Source organism: Panthera uncia (genome assembly GCF_023721935.1).
Source record: "Panthera uncia isolate 11264 chromosome B2 unlocalized genomic scaffold, Puncia_PCG_1.0 HiC_scaffold_24, whole genome shotgun sequence".
In the NCBI taxonomy this organism is placed as follows: Eukaryota; Metazoa; Chordata; class Mammalia; order Carnivora; family Felidae; genus Panthera; species Panthera uncia.
The window spans coordinates 105,213,221-105,239,955 of NW_026057580.1; the positions used below are offsets into that span (position 1 = coordinate 105,213,221).

The 26,735-nt window shown below is 38.7% G+C and overlaps 1 protein-coding gene and 1 non-coding gene across 12 annotated transcripts in view; both read right to left on the minus strand.

The window, feature by feature from the left end:
* The window catches only part of SYNE1 (spectrin repeat containing nuclear envelope protein 1), a 477,690-nt gene that overhangs the window by 175,023 nt on the left and 275,932 nt on the right, over positions 1-26,735 (minus strand). For all 11 annotated transcript variants that reach the window (XM_049653080.1, XM_049653082.1, XM_049653085.1 and 8 more), the window contains 15 exons: positions 26,105-26,281; positions 22,880-23,026; positions 21,241-21,366; positions 19,609-19,785; positions 18,400-18,665; positions 13,857-16,017; positions 9,114-9,451; positions 8,779-8,923; positions 7,605-7,823; positions 6,581-6,840; positions 5,094-5,259; positions 4,347-4,502; positions 2,314-2,466; positions 1,463-1,645; positions 364-501 (listed from right to left, as the gene is read on the minus strand). In XM_049653080.1, coding sequence (XP_049509037.1) covers positions 364-501; positions 1,463-1,645; positions 2,314-2,466; positions 4,347-4,502; positions 5,094-5,259; positions 6,581-6,840; positions 7,605-7,823; positions 8,779-8,923; positions 9,114-9,451; positions 13,857-16,017; positions 18,400-18,665; positions 19,609-19,785; positions 21,241-21,366; positions 22,880-23,026; positions 26,105-26,281 — 4,812 coding nt within the window. The remainder of the gene's footprint in view (positions 1-363; positions 502-1,462; positions 1,646-2,313; positions 2,467-4,346; positions 4,503-5,093; positions 5,260-6,580; positions 6,841-7,604; positions 7,824-8,778; positions 8,924-9,113; positions 9,452-13,856; positions 16,018-18,399; positions 18,666-19,608; positions 19,786-21,240; positions 21,367-22,879; positions 23,027-26,104; positions 26,282-26,735) is intronic.
* TRNAQ-UUG (transfer RNA glutamine (anticodon UUG)) lies at positions 20,268-20,352 on the minus strand. Its single transcript has one exon. It is a non-coding gene; the product is annotated as a tRNA-Gln (tRNA).

Consider the following 26,735-nt stretch of genomic DNA (forward strand, 5'->3'; position numbering starts at 1 on the left):
CACCACATCCCTACGTACGATTGTTTCAAAGAAGCTGCAAAAAAAGAGAGACCTGTACAAAGGTGATTCTTTTGGGTCTTGGAGAAAGAAAAGTCTAGGGGAAAACTGAGTTAACATTACCTATTAAAAAAAAAGTCTAGGGGAGATACAGGATATCTATTATTTATACAGTCTTATGAAATCTTATGGGTAGCCACTTTCTTTCAAACCATTGGACAAGCCATCAGGGCTACCTTAGCTTTCTTTTTATCTGGCACCTACAATAATTTTATGTCATGGCCCTCAACATTTTCTGTCAGGCCAGCCAGTTAAATCAAATTGCTCTGTTAGCCACTCTTTGAAAACGATTTTTCCCAAAGTTACCTGATGGAAAATGTATTGTTCTCGAAGTTGGTTGGCAGAATTCCATGCAATCTTTCCATGAACCAAGACTTTGGCTTTCTCAATCCACTTCAAAATGAATTCAAGCATTTCAGTGTATTCTTCTAAATGTGATGCTGCCTGAAAAAATCATTAACATTCAGATAACATATGTAAACTCTGCTTTGTGAGCTAGAAATTAGTCTTCTATTTCTCTTTAGATACAATAATCCTAGGGGTTGATTGTTATAACATCTGTGATATTTAAAGGTATCACAAACAATCATCTCCTTGTTGAAAATCTGTCAAGGGCTTCCCAGTGACTTTAGGATAAAATTCAAGTTCTTAATATGCTTGAATAATCTTTCTTTTAAAAATATGCTCTGTTCTTATCCCTTGGTCATCTATCTAGTGCCTCTCTATCCCTCCTTCCATATTTATTCCACCTCCACTGATGAAGGAGGTGGTGGGGGGATTATAGCATGCCAGATTTCTGTACTGTAATTCATTAGTTGCCAATCTTGATTTAACTTGTCCCTGATTACAGAAAAAATATATAATTAATTTGTAAAGGTGAGTCTACAGTCAATAATTATGATGAATGTGTGACCTGAACTTATCTATCTACATATAGATATATCTATGTCTTATATCTTTATATATATTATTTACATGCACTATGTATTTTATTTCATATACATATATAAACATATATGTATACATATATATATACACATATATATATATACACACACACATATATCTATAACTTTAAGATAGTTGAATACACCCCAAACTGATTTTATAAAACATGTTAATGGATGAGTATTTATCTCACAAAGTGCTTTTCTAGTTTACAAAATATTCATTCCAAAAGTTCATCTATATGACCACCGTTGTCAATGAACTTCTCATATGGTTTGACATAAAACAAAGGCAAGTTTCCATGTAAATCTTAGGATACTAAACAGGTGTGGTATGTAATAATCTACCCTTAAACCACCCTCATCATTGTCAATATTATCTTTTTATTTTTCAAAAGAAAAAGCAAACACTTAATTTCTACCTTAGAGGATTTTGATTCCTGGCCTGGAAGACATACCTGACTGAGCTTGGAGAGCCGATTCTCAGCCTGTCTAATGGTCTGCTGGTGTAGTTCCATCAGTTTTCCTACCTTCTTGGCCAGTGGTTTACCCAGTTGGCCATTCTGTTCCGAGAATTTCTGTACTGCTGCATCTAGTTCCATTAATTTTAAATTACAGCCATCTAATTCCTCTCCTAGCACCTAGATGGTAATCCAAATAAAAGAACATTAGACTACAGAAAAGAAATTTCTCCAGCTTTTCCAAGATCAAAGGGTGACATTTTAAATGTTTTTTGTAAATGCCAAGTATTATAAAGAATATCTCTACATGATCAAGTCATTTCTGTTTCTTCAGTTAGAAAGGCAGAGCAGATGTAAATTAAAAAAATAAAAAATTAAATTAAAAAAAAAAAGGAAGGCAGAGCAGACAGGAGGTTTTGTTATGCTGGTGTTTATTTCCTATGAGGCTGAGTGAGAAGGCTAATGTTTCCTTCTGCCCCACCCCGAAAGGATTAGTCACTTAACTCATCAGCAGAGTGAGAGCACCACCAAGGTCATCCTTTATTTTGGAATTTATATATTTATATTCCCCAATAATTATTTGGTCTTTTGACACTCTTCTCTCTTCCCTGCATGTGCAGGTACATTTATTAATACAGCTCCATTGGAATGATGAGGTATATGATGTAAGTTATCTATGCTATTATCTGTATAATAGCACATATATGCTTTACTATCTGGTTTTACTGAAGCTTGCTAATCAAGAAAGTTTTTTTTTTTCTCTGTCTATATGCCCAAAATAAACTAACTCCAAAATATATGGAATTCATTCAGTAGCACCTCTTATATTTCCACTTCTCCTTCCTTACCTTTTGGTCGATCTTAGCTTGTTGTAAATTATCTGTCTTTGCTCTCAGCTTACTGAGGATAGTTGTGAGATCTTTGGCTATCTTCTGAATTTGCCGGCTGAATTCCTGGCTCATGGCCTTGCTCTGTTCAACTTCTCTTACTTTGTCCTGGATCTAAACAATCAGTGAGAACAACGAAACCAACCATGATTAAAACTGCATAATTGCTATTAAAAACCTCAATCTTAAGATGTTGACAAGAGACTCTTGAGTTGGCTAACGTCACTTTGGCATTGATGCACTTTGTCAGACCAGCCACATGCCGTTACTGGCTCTCATGGCTTTCCTGCGGCCTTGCTATTCACCACCCCTTACTGCTGCTGTTTCAGCAAAGGAACAAGCGTTGCATGTATAGTGAGCTACACATCAATGTTTACAGAATACTCATTTTAGATAGAAGTGTACACGGCAGAACTTGAATCTCAGCTTCTCCGTTTACTAACTTCAGAACACGAATTCTTTTAGGCCTCTGTCTCCATAAAATGGAAAACCCTTCCAGATAATTAGAAGCACCTGGATTTGTTTCCAAGTACCTTTTTTATAAGTAGATGTTGGTGATCTGCTAACTCTTTTCCCAACTTCCCAAGTACATCCCAATAATATATCAAAACAGTGTTAAGCATATCCAATAGAAAGGTGAAAAAGGAACAGTTAATGTTTACAAGTTTCTAATGATCTGATAACATTGATATTTCTGCCTATAATGAAATGCTTGAGAGAAAATGGTAAAGTAACATTTTCTTTATATAAGCGAAGGCTTTAAAAAATCACTTGAGTATAGAGGAAACACACCATTAAAATAATACTTTTTTTGGACTTGATTATTTTGAGTTGAGTGCCAATGTAAATGAAATGCATGAGGATAACTCTAATATAGAGAAAATTTATCCAGCGAGAAAGAAAACTTAAATTTGAACTTTTTCTTAAAAATCTCAACTTGCGAAGTCATCCTTCCCAGTAGACCTTCCAATGTCTAAGAAGAAAAACCAAGCAGGCCAATTAAATACTTAAAATAGAAAATAACATTTTAGTTTATTTAGACATTTAGATGCAGGGGCATTGAGTTTTCATGAAATTTTTAAAAACACTTTGGTTTATACATTAGAGGGTCCAAAAGATGTTGTGCACCTGTATGAATTTTATAATTTGCTGCGAGGGAATACTACTTTGCATTTCGTGTAGCACTTTAGAATTAGTGGGATACCTTCTCTCTGTCCTCTATTGACTGCTTTTACCTTAACTGTGGCGTTATGTCACCGAGGAGGTCCTAAAAAACCATTATGTTTCCATACAGATGTACCCAAAGCCATTTTCACTATGTAAAAGTGTGCCCTCTTTTGGGGATCTATGATAGAAATGTCCCTCTGATCTCAGTCCTATGAATGACTATGTATCTCTTTGTCTAAAAAAAAAAAAAAAAGGAAACTATTTGTTTTAAAATTCATAGACATGGATTAGATTATGTGTCACACCTTTCTTTGGTTATTTAAAAGCTAGAGTTTATTTGATGGGCCTTCCTCTAGTGACATTATAGGATCCACCAACATGCATTTTGGGTAGTAACTTCTTCCCTGGCTCCACCTTACTTACTTACTTATTTATTTATTTATTTATTTATTACTTTGATTTTCCCTTTCTCCAACTATCTTCACCTACTTAACTTACATCTTGCTGAACCCAAAATAACAGCTAGAAGTGTACCCAGCAGATCCTGGGTAGTCAAGAATTTTTGTTGAGTACTTGAAATATATTTGTTTTAAAAAATTGTGTCTTTTTTTTTAAGAAAAAGGTGAACTAGGTAAGTTATTTTTATCGTATAACATTATTGTTCACAACTGTGATCATCCGACGTGCTTCTTGCCACCACAGAAGAACCCTAATTTAATATTGTTGTTTTATACGGAAGACGTGATTACGAAGACATGGAGACCTGGTTATGAAAATCAAGAACTACAGAAGAATGGAAAGGCACGCTTCTGTGACCGTACGTGTACCTGATCATGGATAGTTCCTAGGTCCAGTGCCACCTCAGCTAACTGAAGGGAGAGTTCAGAAGGTAATATGGAATAAAGACCCAGGTACTTATTCTTCTGCTCTTCAGCCATTTTCTCAATGCTCTGTCGGTGATTTGTGGCTTCTGTTAGGAGAAGCTAAAGAAAAGATCAAAGTAAGAAACTTCTGGAAGCCTGATGAGGAAATTCATTTTTCTGGGTACAGAGACAAGACTGTATTTTTCAACAATATATGAAGTGTGGAATTAGAGAAACATCTTTAAAAAAAAATCAAACTATTCTTTAGTCTCTAGGGAGAAGCATGTCCCCTTTTTACGGAACAAAAGAAAGTTCCTTGAGATAATACTAAAAGCCTTATATATAGTGCAGTTATGAAAAGTTTTAATTCAATACTCATTGAATATAAGCAACTCTCTTGGGGTACATGGGTGGCTCAGTTGGTTAAGCATCCAACTCTTGATTTTGGCTCAAGTCAGGCTCTCAAGGTTGATGAAACTGAGCCCTGCATCAAGTTCTGTGTTGATGGCACAAAGTCTGCTTTGGATTCTCTCTCTTTCCCTCTCTGATTGCCCCTCCCTGGCTCATGTGCTTACGTGCACTCTCTCTCTCTCTCTCTCTCTCTCTCAAAATAAATAAATAAACATTTTTTTTTTCAGCATAAATATATCTCATTAAAATCAGGACAGTATTTTTAAATGATGGGTATAGGGAATGAGGAGAGTTTTATACCTGAAGTTCTTCAAGTTGAGCATCTATTTCTATTGTTGGATTCCCCAAATATTCCTTTGTTTCCTGAACCCAAGATTTCACAGAATTGATTTGGGTCTCCACAACTTCTCGCTCCTTTAGTTCTTGCTTTACTACTTTTCCAGTATTCTTCACTTTCTCCTGCATGCTTTGGGAACATTAAAGGGAGAAACCAGAAGTGGATTTGAAATGAAAGGAAATCCCTAATCCATGACATCATATTATCAAAAGCAGACATAAAAAAAAAGTAAAGCTTCATATCTTTTTTGCATGTAAAGACACATCCTCAAGTTGTGAGATAACATTCAGTAACGCTTAATTTTAGTTCAAATACAACAGAAGATTAGATGTCATGTGAAGTGAATGATGTATCCCTAGAAAGGTGAGAGGTGACACACTCCCAGGCCACTACAATGCAATGAATTTTCCTATCTAAAGTCAACTGGAGACTGTTTGACTCTTTATATCCTCTTTGGAAATCTACTCAAATGGTGCAGAATCATCAGCATTTAAAAGTAATGTGTAATTGGAACGTTTCTGGCTATTAGAGGCCAGTCTTTAAATAAAGTATGAAGCTCTGGAAATTAGGCAATTAATAATGTTCGACATCCTTTTGAATTGACATAAGCTTGGCTAAAAAGTTAAATAAGTGAAATCAGATTACCCTGAATTCATTTGTAAGTACAAGAGGTGAATATAGGCTATGAATGAGTAACGTTAGTTAATATAGGATAAAATTATCTATTGACATTTCTTCTCTGGCTCAACAGTGAATCAGGCTGATTATGCATCATTCAGATTAACTTTCTCTTTCCACTAAGTTCACTATTGGTAAATAGCTATTATTTATCTGGACTTTGGTATTCTCCTTGCTCTGATCTCCCTGTCCTCCAACTTAGCCAATGAGTTACCAAGCCTGATCAAAATGCAGTTCTTGATAGCTCTCGACTGTTTACCTTTCAAGCTTCATTTCTCATGCATTGTCCCATCACCCAACAGCTCCTTCAAAGTGACACGCTCACTTCCAAGCTTTCTTACATACTATTCCCCTGTTTGCAAAACCCTCCTCCCACTTCACTAGTTCTAGTGTGCTCAGTCTTCCGTGTAAGTACTCCTCCTGACAGGAAGCCTCCCTTGATTCCTCTCCTAGGGTAGCTTGCCCTTACCACTCTTTCCATGCTCTACCTAAATGCCTCTGTAGTTGTCTGTCTCTGCTGTTTGAGTGCAAACTGCATGAAGGTAGATACTGAATCTGTACAGCTCATCACTATGTTTCTAAATCCTACTAGTATATATTTGTCAGATAAATGACTAAAGAGTTAAGCAAGGTGAAAAGCAGGGATGACGGGAATAGTTCTCCACGGTTCTCAGGCGGCATGATGGAGCATCCCCAGACTCTAATACCACACTCATCCCTTTGGGTCATGGCCAAGTTTCGTAAGAGAGAAGGAGAGCAGGTGTATAGTTACTTCAGGCACCGGTCTTGCATTGCCGTGATCTCCTGGACAGTGGGTGGCTCTTCTCCAGGAGGCTGCGGGGCTCCGTCCTGAAGCATGCCCAGCGCTTGCTGTCGCAGCACGCCTAAAGCCAACTGCTGCTGTTCCAGTTCCAGAACGAGCGCGTCATGATGGTCAAGAAGCGTTAAGAGCTCTGCTTTTGAGGCTTTCTCTGCTGAACCTCCCGGCAGTTTACCTTGCAGCTGATCAGTCGTTTCAGTGGCTTTTTTAACCTGATGACAGACGCATACACTATTAAGCTCAAAACTAAACTGAAAAGACAGACCAATTCCAATAAATGCCATATTTGCCACTAGGGCACAGAAGCACTTAAAGATGATGGTATAAACTCTAAATTTCAGGGACCAAATGTGAACAATCTCCTTAACATGGAAAGGAAGACCACCTCTTATTCTGGGTTTTAAAATTTAATCTCAAAGTAATAGGGTGATCAGAGACTGCATAACAGAAAAGTTGTTTTGCTTTTTTTTAACGAAACAGAGAAAAGAAAAACTCTTTCCAATATTTCTGTTAGCATGAATATGTGCCTCGAGTCATTAAGGAAGATGTAGTTAAAAACACTGAAACCTACTTTAAAACACAAAAGGAATTAAATATAAGATTTGGGAAATGAGTTAAATTCTTGCTCATTTTCATGACAAAGACAAAGTATTTTATGCTTTTTCAGGGCCAGGAAAGAAGATTTCATTAAAAGCGTAGCAAATGGGGGCAACTGGACTTACATTCCTTTCAAAATTTAACTGCTTGGTTTTCTCGTTATAATAATCAGACCTCAACTTAGAATTAAATTGCACATTGCATGATGTATTTTGTTTCATAATTTGGTTTTCATGGCACTAAAACAGAGACTTAAAAAAAGAAAGGCTTGTTGCTTTTCATAAAGCCAATTTCAAAAAAAGGACAAAATGCTGCTTTTCAAACTACGTCGTCGTCAGCAAGGAAACAACTATTTGAACCCCTCAGTCATGGAAGTTACCTTATTGTTAAAGCTCGTCCACTCATCTACTGCATCTTGCAGTATCTTCTCCTGGTCCTGAGCCACAGCACGGAGACGGGTCCAGCGCTGCCAGACGGTCGTCATTGACCTGCTTATGGCTGCTTTGCTTGCGTCATTTCCGGTTTTTTCCAGTTGTGAAGTTTTATCCTCAAGGGCCACAACTTTCTCATGGAAGGAGTTAACTACCGATGCTAAAGCCTGAGGTAGGGAGACGATAAGAGACATTATGAGCAGAGATTGATTTTTCAAAAGCAAATCCCCAAATTACCTGCAAAAGGAAATGTTCTCACATATATTTATTTTCCTCTGGTAACTCTTACTTTTACACTTAAGTTTTAATTGACTTAGGCTTGAATTCTTTATTATTTAAAAAAAATTTTTTTTTGAACGTTTACTTATTTTTGAGACAGAGAGAGACAGAGCATGAATGGGGGAGGGGCAGAGAGAGAGAGGGAGACACAGAATCGGAAGCAGGCTCCAGACTCTGAGTCATCAGCCCAGAGCCCGACACGGGGCTCGAACTCACAGACCGCAAGATGGTGACTTGAGCTGAAGTCGGAGGCTTAACCGACTGAGCCACCCAGGCGCCCCTAGGCTTGAATTCTTTAAAGAGGTAAGGTGAATTTGTGTCTTTATTAAAAATTGATATATTAAAATATTTTATTTATTTGTTAAAAAGAAAAGTTTATTTGCTACTTGACATAACATTCTCCCAATTTCAGAAGGCAGCAAAAATATAAGTGAACTGAATTTGATATTTAAGTATATTATATTCCACCTGATACTGCTGTGATATAGGAGTGAGACTCAGTTATTAATGTCTGAATGTTATTTGAATTTATCTATATTATTACCAAAATGTATTTACAGAAATTTATTATGTGTCACATCTTATCAGAAGCAAATTTCTCTGAAGGTCTTTTTATAAACCTAGCTATGCATTTCAACAGGAATCCTTAAAAGGTGATAGCATTTAATTCAGTTCAAAAAGCTATGGAATGTGGCTAAATGAATCCTTTTCATATTTAACATTCTTCTCATATTTAAATGCATCCAGGTGGAAATGAAAATTTATTGACCTGTTTCTAAAACTCTCATATGACAATGATAATTACAATTACAACGAAAGGACATTTCAAACAACAATACTAACCTTGTGTTCTGACAACTTTTCTTCTGCTTCATGACTGGAAGAAGTCTTCAGTAAAGAAAACTCAGACAATTTCTTTTCTGCCTCATTCATCAATTTGATAACCTCTTCCCTTGCTTTCTGATAATTCTGCCATTGATCTGCACATCTTGAAAAAAAGTCAGACAAAAGCCAGTAAGCAACATAAACTCGCACATTTCTATGCAGAGCTCTGATGTCAGTGTGTCTAATGACACTTAAGAAGAAGGAATTTAGGTGCTAATGGACATCACTGGTATATTCTTTTCCATGTGAAACTTCATTTCACTGAAATATAAAGACTAAAACAACTCTAATACCTCTGCAAGAGATCTAATTGGGCATGTGAGTCCTGTATTATCCTCTGGCTCTTCTCTTCCAGGGAAGCCATTTTCTGTGCTAGGTGCTCTTTTCCAGTTGGCTTGATGAGTGGGTCCAGGCTGGCTACCAGGTGCTGGAGCTCCTCCAGATTACTATGGAACTGATCTTCTGTACTAAAAAATTCCACGTGGCTTTTGAGATTTTCCTCTACGCTCTCCACATCTAGGCCATTGCCTGCCAGTTGTAACATTTCATGAGCATCCTCAAGCCAGTCGTTCGCTGCTTGAAATACTTGATAGTACCTCTGACATTGACTATAAATTTGGGTCAAGGCAGCCTGAAAGACAGTAATTGCAAACACAGTCAACTCTTAATTGCAATGTATTTGCCATAAATAGTTTAATTTTTTCCATTTCTTTTCCAGTCCTCAGTCAAGTGGATATATGTGTACAAATGAATTGATACGTTGGTGGATTTTGTGAGGGGGGAGGGGGTGGCTGCAATTCATTATTATCTTTTTTTTTTTCCTTCTGCTATTCTTATTAAGATTTTATTATGGCAGTTAAAATAAATAAACAAGGCCAGAAGTGGAATAGAAATTTACTGGGGCACCTGGGTGGCTCAGTCTGTTAAGCGTCCGACTTCGGCTCAGGTCATGGTCTCGTGGTCCGTGAGTTCGAGCCCCGCGTCGGGCTCTGTGCTGACCGTCAGAGCCTGGAGCCTGTTTCGGATTCTGTGTCTCCCTCTCTCTCTGACCCTCCCCCGTTCATGCTCTGTCTCTCTCTGTCTCAAAAATAAAATTAAAAAAACGTTAACAAAAAAAGAAATGTATTAGTGGTATCTTGACTATATCTGAAACTTCTCTCTCTTGTAAAAATATATATGCTTTGAAAGATGTGACAGATTGAATATTCACCAAAGTGAGATAATACCTCACTTGGCTGGAAGTATAATAACAACCACTATGGAAAGCAGTTTGGAAGTTCCTAAAGAAACTACAAATAGAACCACCATATAATCTAGCAATCCCACTTCCGGGTGTTTATCCAAAGGAAATGAAATCATTATCTCAAAAAGATATCTGTACTCCCATGTCGAGAGAAGCATTTTTCACTAGGCAAGGTAGGGAAACAACCTAAGTGTTCATTCACTAATGAATGGCTATAGAAAATGTGATACACAAAAATAAACTAAAAATGGATTAGAGACCTGGGTGTGAGACCTAAAACCATATAACTCCAAGAAGAAAATATAGGCAGTAATTTCTTTGACATTGGCTTTGGCAACATTTTTCTAGATATGTCTCCTCAGGCAAAGGAAACAAAAATATGCTGTTGGGACTGCACCAAAATAAAAAGCTTTTACAAAACAAAGGAAACGATCAACAAAACACAAAGGCAACCTACTGAATGGAAGATATTCATAAGTGATATATCCAACTAGGGGCTAATAGCCAAAATATATTTTAAAAACTTAAACAACTCAACACCAACACACACACAAATAATCCAATTAAAATGGGCAGAGGACCTGAATAGACATATTTCCAAAGAAAACATCCAGATGACCAATAGACACATGAAAAGATGATCAACATCACTAATCTTCAGGGAACTGCAAATGAAAACCACAATGAGATATCACCTTACACTTGTCAGAATGACTAGCATCAAAAAGACAAGAAATAGCAAGTGTTACCAAGGACTTAGAAAAAGAGGAACCTTCATGCGCTGTTGGTGGGAATGTATACTGGTGCAGCCACTGCGGAAAACAGTGTGGAAGTTCCTCAAAAAGTTAAAAATAGAAATGCCATACAATCCAGTAATTCCACTACTGAATATTAACCCAGAGAAAATGAAAACACTGACTCAAGAGATATATGCACTCCTATGTTTATAGCAGCAGTATTTACAGCAGCCAAGATATGGAAGCTACCCATAGATGATAAATTCATCTATCAGCAGATGAATGGATAAGGAAGCTGTGGTATATATACACAATGGAATACTACCCAGCCGTAAAAACAAAAGGAGATGTTGCCATTTGCGACCACATGGTTGGAGCTAGAGGGTATTATACTAAGTGAAATAAGCCAAAGACAAATACCATATGATTTCACTTATATGTAGAATCAAAAACCAAAACAAATGAAAAAACAAACAAAAAGCAGAAACACACCCCTAAATGCAGAGAATAAACTGATGGTCGCCAGAGAGGTGGGCAGGGGGGATGGGCAAAACGAGTGAAGGAGAGTGCAAGGTACAAGCTCTCAGTTATGGAATGAGTAAGTCGTGGGGATGAAAGGTAAAAAGCTTAGGGAATATAGCCAGTGGTGTTGTAATAGTGTTGAATGCTGACGGAGGGTAACTACATTCATGGTGAGCATACATAGCATGATATATAGTCTTGTCAAATTACCATGTTGTATACCTGAAACTAATGTAATGTGTATCGACCATACTTCAACTACAAAAAAGAAAACATGTATTATGAACATTATTTAAAAAACAAGGAAATCCTGTCATTTGAGAAAACATGGATGAACCTGGGAGGTATAATGCTAAGCAAAATAAGCCAGACGGAAGAGAAACAAATACCACATGGTCTCGCTGACATGTGGAATCTAAAGGAAAAAAAAAAAAAAGCTGAAATCATAGAAATTAAGCAGACAAGTAGTTGCCAGGGGTTTGGGGGATGGAAAAAAATAGGGGACGTTGGTAAGATGGTGCACATTTTTAGTTTTAAGTTGAATGAGGTCTGATAATCTAATGTGTAACATGATGACTACAGTGGACAACACTATTGTTCATTGAAATTTGCTAAGACATTAGGAGGTAAATGTTCTCACCAAAACAAAAATGTGAGGTGCGGGATATACTAAGTCACTCAATGGGGGAAATTTTTATACAATGTTTACATATCTCAAACTATTACATTATATACTTTAAATATCTTACAGTTTTATTTGTCAGTTAACCTTCAATAAAAATGGGGGTGGGGAGAAGGAAGTATAATAACACCAAATGTCCAAACTAGCGTTCACCACACTAAATAGCAATTTCTGGAAGTAAAATAGTGGCCCATAAGTCTTGAATAGAGACTGAAACAGAAAAGTTTAAGAATGGAAAGCGGACCCCATAAAATGAAATCCATTCAAATCCAGAAGGAAAGGAAACATTGTAACCAGCCAGCTGTGACTGGACAAGACAAGCCATCATTGTACAAGCAGACACAGAAAGTACATACAAGATTGGCACTTAATAAGGAAAGAATGTGTATGGACAAGCAAAGAATCAATGGTGGAGATTAGAAATGCCCCTGGAACCAAAACCTTTAGTTAATGGGCCAAGATAATCAATTAAGACTATCAATCACAAGATCACCTTAACAGATTCAAGATTTTGGTTCAGAAATCATCAGATCAACAGATGCAAGCTTATAGAACAGATGTTTCTCGAGAATGAAAACTCCAGGTAACTTCTGTCCTGATTCTTCACTCTAGGTTAAATGCTCTATAGCTATAGCTATAGGGAAATTTAAAAAAATAAAATAAAATTAACAATGACCTTGAATCAACATGAAAGGGAAAAAATACACTAAATAGACTATAGTTTGAGAAGTCAGAACTTTAGCTGATGACGTTTAGTAAGATTTTACCCAAATGTTAAAATTAAAAAAAAAAATCAATTTAGTGTTAACCTTAATGTATGTGGAAAATAAAGTTACGTGATAGCTAAGATTCCCTGCGGGCTATTTCTGTCTACACCAGGCCCTACGCAGAGAATAGAAGTCCAAGAGGGAAATATTATTATCCCTCTTCCCCGGAGCGGAAACTGAGATTTAAGGGATGTAAGTAATTTGCCCAAGATCAAGTAACTGAGATTAAAACTCAGGTGTGCTTTACCCTAAAGTTTTAGCTATTATGTTATCCTAAAGAAAATCATCTTTTACTTAAATGGCTGGCTGAAATCCCATAGAATCAGGGGCTGAGGACAAATGTGGGAGAGAAAAAAAAAAAAAAAAAAGGTCCCAAGGATAAGTCAGAACAGAATAGTCTGGGAGCTCTTATATTTCTTATTTTTGAACACATAGAATTTGCGGGCCCCAGAACAAGGGGCAACTGGGAGGTCAAACTGAGAAGTTCTGTGCATACTCCCATTTCTTTGTTATCCCCAAATAAAGTCATGACGAACCTTCGAGGCTTGCTTTTGCTGTGCTGCAGGGAAGGAAGAGCAGAGGAGGAAAGGGTGAAGAGATGAGGCGATTGGTGAGACACCCCACAAGAAACGTGGCTCGGCAGGGGGTCAGGACTGCATGCTCTCCATAATGCCTCCAGCGCTAATCTTAGAAATACCAGGCTTCAGATTGTTTAACAAAGGCATCTCTACTTATTCATTTCTAATTAATTAATTTTAGTATGAGCGTACTCATACGTGATCATATTATTATATTAATATGATTATATTAGTGCTATCTTGTATTGTCTCTTCTAAAGGTGAGAGACAACTGAGGTATGTGTTATAACTAAGGAAAAGTCAATGTGGAATCCCGTGAGATTAACACCAGGCACCTAAACAATCAGGACCTTTTTAAAAGTCAGGTTGAAGATGACTCACTATAGTATCGAAAAAGAACTCCGGAACGAAGCGATTTTAACCCAAAATAAAAACCAAGAAATTTCTCACAACTGTTTACAAATAAGCAGAGCGGAAAACAGGACGAGAAGGCCCTAGTAAACCAACCTGTCTGGTGCGTAAAGCTTCCTGAACGTCTCCGTCCAGCTCTGAGAGCTCAGCAAGAGTGTGCTGAAAATCTGCAGAAAGGAGCTCTTTGGCTTTCGTGAATTTCTCCTTCTCCTTGTTACTCAGGGCATTCATGATTCTCAGGCTGGACTGGACCTCTTCCTGATGAATCTGGGTCTTTCTGATCTCCTCCTGGATGTCCTGGAGGCTCAGGTCCAGGCACACCGGCCCACTTAGCTCTGCCTTCACGCTCCTCAGCCAGTCCAGGGAGCGGCTCAGCTCTGTCTGGAAGTCTATGCTCTGCACCATGCGGCTCTCACACTCGGTCACCGTTGCGCCAATGGCAGAAGTCAAGACTTTTAACTCCTCTTGCCAGGACTGGATCTGCTGCTTGGCTTTCTCATAAGCCAAGGGGTCAAGGTGTGGAACCAGATCTTCAAGATGCACGGTCACTCGTTTTAGCACGATTCCTGAATCCTGAAGGCTTCCCGCCAGCGAGTGATAGATTTTGAGCTTCTCCTCTGCGGGAAGCGTCTCCTCATTCACTTTGGACTGTTCCGTTTTCACAGCCTGCAGTTGTTTTTCTAGCTGGTGGCACATCTTCTCATGCTCTTGATAGGCACTGGAGGTGTCTTCCAGTAAGCTAACCCTCTGTTCCGTTTGTCGCTTCAGCCTGTGGTACAAGGTGACGAGGTGCAGCATCTTGTCTGGCTGCCAAGGCTGTCCTGTACTTCTAAAACTTTCTTTCTTTTGGTTCAGCTCATCCACCGCTTCCCCGAGGCGGGCCACCTCTCCCAACAGGGCTCGGCAGCCTTCCTGAAGAGACACGGCCTCTTCAACTCTCAGGTCAGTGGGGACTTTGCTCATCTTTAAGAACTGGTCCTCAAGTTCACTCAGAGACTGGGTTGTCAACTCGATCAAGGAAGCGTACTCTTTCCGAGCAAGAATTGTTTCTTGGACTTTATAGAACTTGTCTTTAGCCAAGGCAACGATTACATTAAATTGCAGGGGAAGAGCATTTAGCTTTTCATTGAGGTAGGAATGATCGACTTCATTCAGCGATGGCAATATGGCCTGCCCAGTTCTCTGCAGCGTAAGTAGGAGATTTTCATATTCTGGAGATTGTTCAAGAATGTGTTGGTATTTGGCCAGTTGGGCGTGCAGCTCAGCGCTCTCATTCATTAGGTTGATTTCAGGAAATGTAATAATATCTGCTTGTTTTAGCCAGTGACAGGCTTTATCAAAATCTTCCTTAAAATGTTTCCTAGAAACCAAACTTTTCTCTAGTTCTTGGAGCCGATGGCTACACTTTTGTAAAACGGCGTCATAGACACTCTGTAATTCCTGAAGCTTACCCAGTACTTCACTCTTTTCCTGCTCTGTGGCTCCTTTCATTAATTCACGACCCTGAGCCCAAAGTCCAGTGACCTCGTTTTGGTACGTCTTGAGGCTGGCTTGCGCACTCTTGCATGTTTTGACTTGTTTGCTCACATCATCCGGTAACAGGCAGACGTGTTCACGGAACATTATCTTCCGCTCATGTTGTTGAATTTGGCTGGTTGCCTGGAACACCGCCATGAGGAACTGGGTTTTCTCGGACAAGGCCTTGTTTAAGTACTTTCGTCTCTGGCCCACTAAGTCGCTGAGGCAATTCACATGTCTCTGTGCATCAGAAAGGGCTTTCTGGATGATCTGCCGCTCATTTAGGCCCAGGTCAGCCATCACCCTGTCAGCGTCCTTTATGAGCGATTTCAGGAGCATCTGTTTGGCCTCCAGTTCACTGCAGATGGCGAGGTGGTCCATGAGGAGGTTCTGGGCCATATCGGGTGGGGGGCTCTGCTTAAGGGCCTCAGCGATGTTGGGCTGCTGTTCTTCTGCCCACTCCATTAGCTCCTGAAACCTGGACCGCACCACATTTAACTCCTCTAGGTTGGTGACTGACGCTTGGAGTTTCCTTTTAACGAGGTCCTCAAGCTGAAACCAGCGTTGTTCGAGGTGACTTGTCTGCTCTTTGACTAATTCTTTGTCATCTAAATTCAGATGTTCTATCATTTTTTGCTTTTGATCTTTCAGATCCTCCACAGCCTGCTTTCTCTCCTGCAGTGCGAGCGCTAACTTTTTCAAAGCTTCTAGGTGGACGGCTGTACTCTCTGCATCGGACCTGTCAGTACATTGAAAGATACAAAGACAAATTAGTTTCAGTGAATATCTATGGTCGTTCCTACCATGTTAAATTACACTTCAACATTTTCTTTAAGTGGGTGTTCTTAGCTTACAGCAGCTCAGTTCACGGTTTATTGAAGAGGTTCTGTGATTATTATGGAATATAAGACCCATATATTTCTTCTCAGGACTGCCTTTGCTGCATCCCAAAGCGTTTGGATTGTTGTATTTTCATTTTCATTTGTTTCCATATATTTTTTTTAATTTCTTCTCTAATTGCCTAGTTGACCCATTCATTCTTTAGTAGGATGTTCTTTAACCTCCATGCTTTTGGAGGTTTTCCAGACTTTTTCCTGTGGTTGATTTCAAGTTTCATAGCATTGTGGTCGGAAAGTGTGCATGGTATGATCTCAATTCTTTTATACTTATGAAGGGCTGTTTTGTGACCCAGTATGTGATCTACCTTGGAGAATGTTCCATGTGCACTCGAGAAGAAAGTATACTCTGTTGCTTTGGGATGCAGAGTTCTAAATATATCTGTCAAGTCCATCTGATCCAATGTCTCATATATTTCTATATCAGAAGCTGCACCAAAACAAGTTGCCTAGATACTTCTCTGTGGTTCTTCTTCAGGCTAATACTGCCCTCCCATCACATCTGACCTGAACTTTTAGCTTCTACCTCTGGCTCTTATCAGTTGAACATGATCTGCATATTAACAACATCCCCGGATGATTTGTGTAAACACTAAATATTGACTAGCACTGATCTGCATTTTTTTGACAGAGAGAGAGAGAGAGAGAGAGAGAGAGAGAGAGAGAGAGAGAATGAACAGGGGAGAGGCAGAGAGGATGGGAGAGAGAGAATCCTAAGCAGGCTCCATGTTGAGCCCCAACACGGGGCTTAATCTCATGACCTGAGCCAAAATCAAGAGTCAGACACTTAACTGAGCCACCCAAGCACACCAATCTACTGCATTCTTAAAAGAAATGAATAAGTCATTCATGAATTATATGCTCTCCTATGAGAAGAAGCTCCAACAATAAAGCACTAGATAGTTTAATCTGTAAGATATAACCAATAACTCTAATAGCTACTCATCTATGTACTTAGGTATTGTTTGCTTGTCATCAGGAGTCTTTAAAAGTAAGTGTGAAATGTAAAGGACTCTCAACCCTTTGACTACAAAACACATGTGATAAAAGAAATCTTATAAGTCTCTTTCAATTACTAAACAATGAGTTCTGAAGCATAAAGAACAGGGCTGGGACGTAGTATGATGAGTTCTGTTTGGGACTTAGGAAGTCTGAGGTACCTGTGTCAACCAGATAGAGGAGCCTATTATAAACCCAAAATAAGGGTTTTTACTGATACTGGCTGGATTTGTCTCAAAGACTTGTAGAATGCTGAGCATCAAGGAAAGGTAAACAAATCAGAAAATAGTGTACCTCCTTCCAGAAAAAGCACTATAATTTATATCTAGAATAATGTTTTTAGGGGCGCCTGGGTAGCTCAGTCCGTTAAGCGTCTGACTTTGGCTCAGGTCATGATCTCGCAGTTCGTGAGTTCGAGCCCTGTGTCAGGTTCTGTGCTGACAGCCCAGAGCCTAGAGCCTGCTTCGGATTCTGTGTCTCGCTCTCTCTCTGCTCCTCTCCCGCTTGTGCTCTGTTTTCACTCTCTCTCAAAAAAAAATAACGTTAAAAAAATTTTTAGAATAATGTTTTCAGTTTTAATTGCTACAAATTAATAAATCTAGGCAGAAGAAGTGTGGATTTTAACAATTACAGTGATCAGAAGTTTATATATGATGACCCAGTATATGTAGGGAAGAAGGAAATCCTTTTCAAACAAGGTAAGAGGGGTTCGATTGCTACAAAATCACAAAGGACACACACTGATTGAATTTGGATTGTTCACTAATTTCTAGAATTCCAAAAGTACAAGGAAACTTGACTGAATTATATAGTATGTAACACTTTATGGAAATGATAAGAAACCTATGGAATACAGAGATTCAAGAAGGATTCATTTCATGAATTGATGATAGTCTCATAGCTGATAATTAAACAAAACTAGACATATTCTTGGGATATTCTTTGAAGTCACCGTGTAACAGTCTTTGGAATGTCTCTTCAGGTCATGGCAGAAAATGGTGCTTTTTTTCAAACATCTTCCTTTTACTCACTGGTTATGTTAACACCGAGTGAGGAAAACCATGACTCTGTATCTACAGGACAACATGAGGTTCTTAATAATGTTTCATCAGTATTTACAACGACAGACAATAGGATGCTTAAATTGTAAGACATCTTTGATTTTTATAAAAAGGAGGACATTTCCGGCTTAGCGTTTTGGTGAGCCGTGGGAGAAATGCTGTTACCTGGCTAAGTTATCCCATTCTGTAGTGAATTTTTCTAAGAACTCTTCAACAACATTCATACGGTCATGGTAATCTCTTGTTCTCTGAAGATCTTCTTCCCTTTGCAAGCACAGATTATTAGCCTGAAGGCACAGATCTAACCACTGGTCATTTAAATGGCTTATTTCCTTGTGTTCAGGAGACTCCTGCTTCTTGGTTAACTTATTTACCCTTTCTGTAATCGCGGTCACTGATGCCTGCTTACATTGTAGCTTCTTAACAAAATCCTGAAGGATAACAACAACAAAATAGATTAGATGTAATAAGCCTCCCATGCCCCCAGTAAACACAGAGTGAGACAGAGACATAATATTTTCACACACTTCAAGTAGCTGGAGAAGGTAGAATGAAGGGGTCATGAAGGACAAAGAGGAAATCTAAAAATCGTAGCTCTTTATGAATATTTTCAAGTATGTACGAATCAAAGGGTAACTGTGGTATTTTCCTTTGCTATGTTATTTTGAGAAGTATAAAGAAAAACTGAAACAATACTGCAGTCATTAAGGGAAAAAAGGTAGTATTTCATCTTTAAGTGCAGCCCTAGTTTTCTAAAAATTTTTTGAGAAAAAAATGTATCTCTATTCTTTTTTTTCTGCATATGCAAACAATGTTCCAGTAGAAAATATAAATGGCTCACTATCACAGACAAAAATAAATCTTGAAGTTTGTCAAAAATCTGGTACAACTTCTAATCAAGTTAATATACTTTAAATGATTTTCTATTATATTTAAACTATAATATAAATCCTATTTATATTATATTTCACATTAATCATATATTAATACATATTTTATAGGTTAGATACATTTAATTAATTGATACATTTACAATCCTACAGTTTTAGCAATATTGTGGCGAAAGGCTAGTAAATAATAAGGCTTCACGTTTGTTTAGTGGCAGAGTCTTCTGGCTCTTTCGGCTAAACCGCAGCTGTTTTGTTCAGAAACGAACTACCTAGTGAACGTCCTTCAATCCAAGTAGCTAACTGTAGCCCTGAGAATATATTTAAATATTTACTTTCTCGTCTGTCCTTTCCTGGCTTCGAATCAAGGTTATTCTGATTCTATCTCCTTCCTTAAATAGCTATACTAATGTTGAAGGAGTGTCTGACATAAGCCGGTCATAGGTCATAGTCGCCTTTATCTCCCCTGGACCCCATGAATTCCTACCTTCACTTGGGAAACCATGTTCTGTGCAATGTTTAACTCCAGTTCTGAGTGCCTCTTCTTCATGTTCTGTAGTTGCTGGTCAGCATCTTGGAGGTAAATCCAAAGTTCAGCCTTCATGTGCTTGATCTCTCCCCAGCCCTGAGTTAAGTTCTGGGCCTGGACAAGCCTTTGCTCAATCTTGAGAGAACACAGAGGCAAGAAAAGTAGGTTTTATATTAAGATTTTCTGAAGACTTTAAATGTCTAAGACTTATGCCATATGATTTCAATTAGTTGTAAAGCTCTGGAAGTTTTAACAACGTATTAGGTCAAAGCTGTTTTTTTACATTGGGCATTTCAGTAGACATATCTGCTTGACTGACTCATGAACTCGGTCTTGGGGTTAACTAGAAAAGACTTATATTGCTCTTGATTGTGCATTTCTTGATACTTACAAGACACCAAGTAAGTGTTGGATGTATTTTTAGATTGCCTTCACTGACTTTTGAAACTGTACAATTTATTTCAGTAAATAATTTTTTTTTGAATTTTTTTCAACATTTATTTATCTTTGAGAGAGAGAGAGAGAGAGAGAGAGAGAGAACATGAGTGGGGGAGGGGCAGAGAGAGAGAGAGACACAGAATCTGAAGCTGGCTCCAGGCTTTGAGCTGTCAGCACAGAGCCCGATGTGGGGCTCGAACCCACGAACTGTGAGATCAGGACCTGAGCCAAAGTCAGACGCTTAACCGACTGAGCCACCCAGGCGCTCCTCAGTAAATAATGTCTTTAAGAAGATATGTGAATTTTATCATCTTTCATAGGGATTTAAGGAGAGATTTGTTTTGACAATATAAAAGTTAAAAAAAACCACACACGATTCTAATGATTTTAATATCTACATTATTAATTATTTAATTTCTCCCATACTTTTTTCCTTTATATCCTTTTTCTATTCTGTGAATATTTAGTCAATTAAATATCAAACCTGACTCTTTTTAAAGTTTTTTTGTTTTAAACCCAAGCGTGTGGCCTTAACACGTTTAAGGCATCATTGGCGAACACACAGCTTCCGTGCTGGCACCTGCTGCGGACAAGTACAGCTGACTTCTCACAACATGTTTCTGTGCTGGCACCTGCTGCGGACAAGTACTGCTGACTTCTCACAACGTGTTGTTCTCACAACATGAGCCCAGACACAGCTTCAGAATCCTTCTCAACACCACCCTCAGTCACCGTGGATGGATTAGAAGGGCCTGGACAGATGGCATGCTCTTTCCTGTCCGTAATATAAAGCAAGGATCAGGGATCCTTTTCATATTTAGTATTATCTAAAGAAAAGGTTGGAAAAAAAGAAAAGAAAAACAAAAAGGAGTGGAAAAATCAGAAAAGAAGAGAGAATGGCAATTGAGAAAAGAGCGGAAAGAGGCTCTAATGATGAGTGGTTCAATGCAACTAAATGTTCCAATTCAGTGGCATCGGTATCCTTGTGCTTACTTTCTGTGACTTAGTTGAAATTCAAATATCTACTTATTATAATGGCTGTAGAATCCAACAGAAAGAATAACCCAAGGAAATATTTTCTTTGACTTCTAACATTGAAGCAAGAGAATATAATAAAACAGAACAATACAATGTGATTTTTAAACATTTTACCATTTGCTCTGTTTCTTGGATGTCTTTTGCTGTGGTTTTCACTGAAGAGCTTGACAAGTCACATGTGGAGCAGAGGAGATCTAAGTAAGTCCTTGCCTGTTCCTGCAAAGCTCTGTAGTGTTTGACCTGGAAACAACCCCAAACTTGTCAGAGTGAAAGAGAAACATGCCATGTTTACAGAGCAAATATTTGTACCATTTGTAGTATGTTGTTGACATTCCAAAAATAACCTTGCTATGCTCAGTATTTTCACCCTTGTTATAAATGATGCATATTAGTGATTCGCAGGAAGGAATTCAAAACACACTGGCAGGGATCCATCTGCCCAGCGGCTGCTTCTCAACGTAATTATGGTCTGGGAAAGAGAACACCCAAGAAACTTCTACCATCTTTCCAGATTCTCTGCTCACATTCTAGCTTGTTTTCCATTTCAGAGGAAGAATCAGTAGCCTACTCTAGCCTGCTTCTTCACATTCTAGAGACAGAAAGAAAAGGTCATCGTGCATTTGTAAGCTTCATTCCAGTTTAGTAAAAATGAAGATGGCTGGGCTTTTTTCCTCTGCATAAACTTCCTGCAGTGGTCTTCCCTTTCCATAGCCCTAAGGAAGGCCTCTCCGGGTGGATTTTTAATCTATACACAGAAACACAGAGAGATGTGTTTCTGTGAAGAGACTCAGAGTCTATGCAAGCTCTGTGTTAGACACTGTGTTTGCAGTACCCAAAACACAACCCTTGTTTCCATGAAGCTTATGTTCTTATGAGAGAGACAGATAATACGTAAACAAATGAACATGCAATGCGATGTTTGGTAGCGATAAACACATGTAGCAGAGTAAAAGTAGGGAAGTAGGATGAAGAGGTGCTGTTCCTTTGGGGAGTATACCTCCAAGAGCTCTCTGAGGAATGGAATTGGTTCAGGGAGGGAGCCAGTAATGCCCTGGGGAAAGAACATTGCAGGTGATGAATCCACAGCAAATGCAAAGCCCTGAGACTGGTGTGGAGTGACCCAGTAGGAGCAAAGATCAAAGAGGTGGGGGTGGGGGGTGGGGGGGAGACCATGGAAGACCTCACAGGGGAGTGGACCCTACATCCTAATTTGTTGGATTTATGCCTCTATGCCTTTTCAACCTCAGAACTATTGACATTTGAAGCCAAGTGAATCTTTGCTGTGGGGGCTGCCCTGTTCAGCACAGGGCTCAGCAGTCTCCCTGGTGGGTCCCAACAGCATCCCCAACACTCCCCGTGGAGACAACCAAAACTGTCTCCAGACATGGCCAAATATCCCGTGGGGAAAAAAATCACCCCTCCTTTCTGTTTACAAATCATGTACATTGCAGTATGACACGTGAATTTCTTCAAAACCTTCAGAAGTAAATACACTTGCAATCATCACTACATACGAGGATCCTGGGGCTCAGAAAAATTAAGTGACTTACCCATGGTTACCCATGGTAATACTGAGTAGTTATTAAAGTTGATGCCTCAGTTATACTGCCTGTGCTCTTTCAGTGAAGCTCAGATTTTATTTATACTTTTATGCCCTCAGGAGTCAGCACAACTTGGTACATAGTAAATACTTAACACAATTTCACTGAATGAGTGAATCACAGTATTACATAAACTTTCAGGACTCTACTACCTGCTTCACAGCTTCTGCTCTGCTCAGAGGTGGGTGCTGGGTTGGCTTTAAATCTGGTTGGACTGCAGAGAGCCAGGCCTGGCATTGCTGTAGAGTGTCTTGTCGGCTAACATGCTTCTGAAGTTCATGTTCCAAACTCTGGTACACCTGAGACGAAACAATCATGGGACGGTTATTAGGATGTTCAGGAAATCTCTGTTGATCTCTATAAAGATCACCGGACTCAAATGAAAGACACTGACCAGGCCATTTACATGGATTTTATCCACAGGACTCCCCAGTGCCATATGCGCATCTAAGGAGTCTGCTTACGTTCCAAAATATGGCAAAGCTCAATGGCCATCTTTAATTTATCACTTCTCAACCTGCGTGTTATAATATCTTGAGTAGAGGAAGAGAATGTGGGCAGGGCTAATGTAACAGTAGAAATGGGTAGAATACGTGAAACCTTTGAAGTCAATTGTCAAACATAAATCAGAGCTTTTGCAGTCCCTCCCACCACCGCCATCGAATAAATATTGTATGTTTTGTTTAAGCTAGAAACTAAACATAAAAATAAAACACCGCATCATGAAGAGGCAACCAGTATTTCTCTAACTCAAATACTTCTGCTTTAAGAATATGGTCAAATTGGAACTAAACTGTAACATAGGGAATGGGAAAGTTGGATGCCGTCATTTCATTTTAGAAGTTGTATTCCAGGACAACAATTATCCATAGTAATCCAAACATCTTCTAGTATGTCTATTCAATTCATTAATCCTCAACCAGCCAACCAATTTCCATTTTATCCATAATGACATACTAAGAAACTATTACGTGTCTCCTTGGAATCAAGGTGAAATATACCTATAATGTTTTCCTGAACAAACTATTCTATTAAAAACAAAGAAGAAAGAAAAGAAAAAAGAAGGAAATGAAGTTAGCATGGCTTTTCTTCCTTTAACACACGAGAAACAATGAATTCTGCTTTTCTCTGTCATCTGTTAAATTCACCATTTTCATCTGATATTGGAACTGTCTCTTATTTATTCTTATTCTAGCAGAACTAAAAAGAGATAAGGTGTTTAGTTTTCTTTATCATTTTACACACATTAATTATAAGGTTCTGATTATGTTCTTGGAATTTCATCAGTTTTTAAAAATTTATTTTAAAATTATGTGTTTGTCTTTGAAAATTTACCAGTTTTTTTTTCAATTAAACAATATCCTTAATGTGTAGAAAATGCGTGCTACAAAATCAGTGTGTTCAAAAAAAATCTCTATTGAAGGATTAAGTAAATCTAACAAATAATTGCAGATGATGACATAGAGGGAAAAAGGGAGTGAAATGAAATAAAACGGCATGGAACTTTCTGGTGTGCAGGGGAGAGGGCCAGAGGGAGAGAGAGACAGAGAGAGACAGAGAGAGGGAGAGAATTCTAAGCAGACTCCTGAGGCTCAGCACAGAGCCTGACGCGGGCTTAATCTCATGACCCTGAGGTCATGACCTGAGTCAAAATCATGAGTTGGATGCTTAACCAACTGAGTCCTAGCCACTCCTTTCTTAATTTTTTGAATGTGAATTTTTCAAGTCCAGTGAGTCAACTAATGTCACCTAGCATCTTTTTTTAATCATGATGAAGACAGAGCATTCTTCCCATGTCACGTGTACACCTCCAGTTTTTACTGGCTAGCCCACTAACAAAAATAATGGACGTTTTGCCATGCCACTTAAAAATTCTGAAATGATAAAAAGCAATTCATTGATTTTAACTAATTTTTGTTAGAAGAGTGATTCTTATCCATCTTAGACTATAACATTAAGAATTCCATTAAGAACACCCATTAAGGGGGCACCTGGGTGGCTCAATTGGTTGAGCGTCCGACTTCGGCTCAGGTCATGATCTCGCGGTCTGTGAGTTCGAGCCCCGCATCAGGCTCTGTGCTGGCAGCTCAGAGCCTAGAGCCTGCTTTCGATTCTGTGTCTCCCTCTCTCTCTGCCCCTCTCCTGCTCATGCTCTGTCTCTCTCTCTGTCAAAAATAAATAAACATTAAAAAAAAAAAAAAGAACACCCATTAAGGGGTGCCTGGGTGGCTCAGTCGGTTAAGCGTCCGACTTTGGCTCAGGTCATGATCTCACGGTCCGTGGGTTCGAGCCTCACGTCGGGCTCTGTGCTGACCACTCAGAGCCTGGAGCCTGTTTTGGATTCTGTGTCTCCTTCTCTCTCTGACCCTCCCCGTTCATGCTCTGTCTCTCTCTGTCTCAAAAATAAATAAACATTAAAAAAAATTAAAAAAAAAAAAACACCCATTAAGTTATGTCTCAAATTTGATACTAACTCCTTTATCCAATTTCTTTTTTTTTAATTTATTTATTTATTTTTGTGAGAGAGAGAGCAGGGAAGAGACAGAGACAGAGGGAGAGAGACAGAATGAGTGGGGGAGGGGCAGAGAGAGAGGGAGAAAGAGAATCCCAAGCAGGCTCCATGCTCAGTGAGGATCCCAATGTGGGGCTTGATCCCACAACCATAAGACCATGACCTGAGCCAACATCAAGAGTCAAATGCTTAACCAACTTAGCCACACAGGCACCCCTATCCAATTTCTTTCTTTTTTTTAATGTTTATTTTTGAGAGACAGTGTGAGCCAGGGAGGGGCAGAGAGAGAGAGGGGGAGACACAGAATCCAAAACAGGCTCCAGGCTCTTAGCTGTCAGCACAGAGCCCGACGTGGGGCTCGAACTCACGAACTGTGAGATCATGACCTGAGCCGAAGTTGGACGCTTAACCAGCTGAGCCACCCAGGCCCCCCTCCCCTATCCAAGTTCTAGATGATTTCATAAAAATGTTGAATTGGAGTAGAACCTAGGTGGCATAGAGTTAAACACAAAACAATTATTGTGAAAAGTACAGAATAAACTTACTTTGGTGTTAGAGAATAAATGGCAAATTGTAAGTATTGATAGTGTGCAAATCAAAAGAAAACAAAATTTTTAAAAATTTTCACAATCAATCTATGAAATAAAGGGATTGGGAAAACTGAGTATCTTCACATCGATCAAATGTGTGATATGTGATTGTGTGTCCACACAGAGGCTATGAAACCTATCGTCCTATTTCCTACCTGGAAATGCAACAAAGTTATCCTGAAGACTGAAGATCAACGTTATTTTTTAAAAGCTCTAGATTATACAGACTTCCTCTTTAATTCATTGTCATTCTAGAATATTCTAGGGGTACTCACCCTCTGAGCTGTACTGCAGACAGCTGAGTAACTGTCCTTAGTGCCCTGCAGGTGAGCGTACACATTTTGTTTTAGTTTTGCTTGAAGGTGGTCTGCACACTGGCTGATCAAATTGTCGCCTTTACTTTTAAGGTTGTTCAAACGGTCTTCAAAACCTGCAATTTCTTCCATCATTGCCTGCAAAAATGGAAAAAAAATACAGAGTTCTCATAATTTCACCTTCAGTTTTTAAATAACCAATTTATCAAAAAAGTTTAAAATCAATCATTTCACTGTTTAATGATGTTTTTGAAAGACTTTTGCGTTTTGCCTTACTGACCAGATTCACAAACAAACAAACAAAAAATCTGTTTTTAACGATACTCTCATGGGGAGAGGTAATGAGTTTAATAGATTAAGTTATATAGGGATGATGCAGTAACTGTTAAGACGAGAGTGAATTCATGGATGACCTCAGCTATACAGTTACAGAGATATCTGTTCCATGGTATTATTATCAACAAAATGGGTGTCCATACATTTTGCAGCTCTATAAATTATAACTCTGGTATAATTTACATCTAAAATAACCCAATTACTACTTAATCTAATTTACTAATATCTAATTAATAATATAATATCTACGATATAA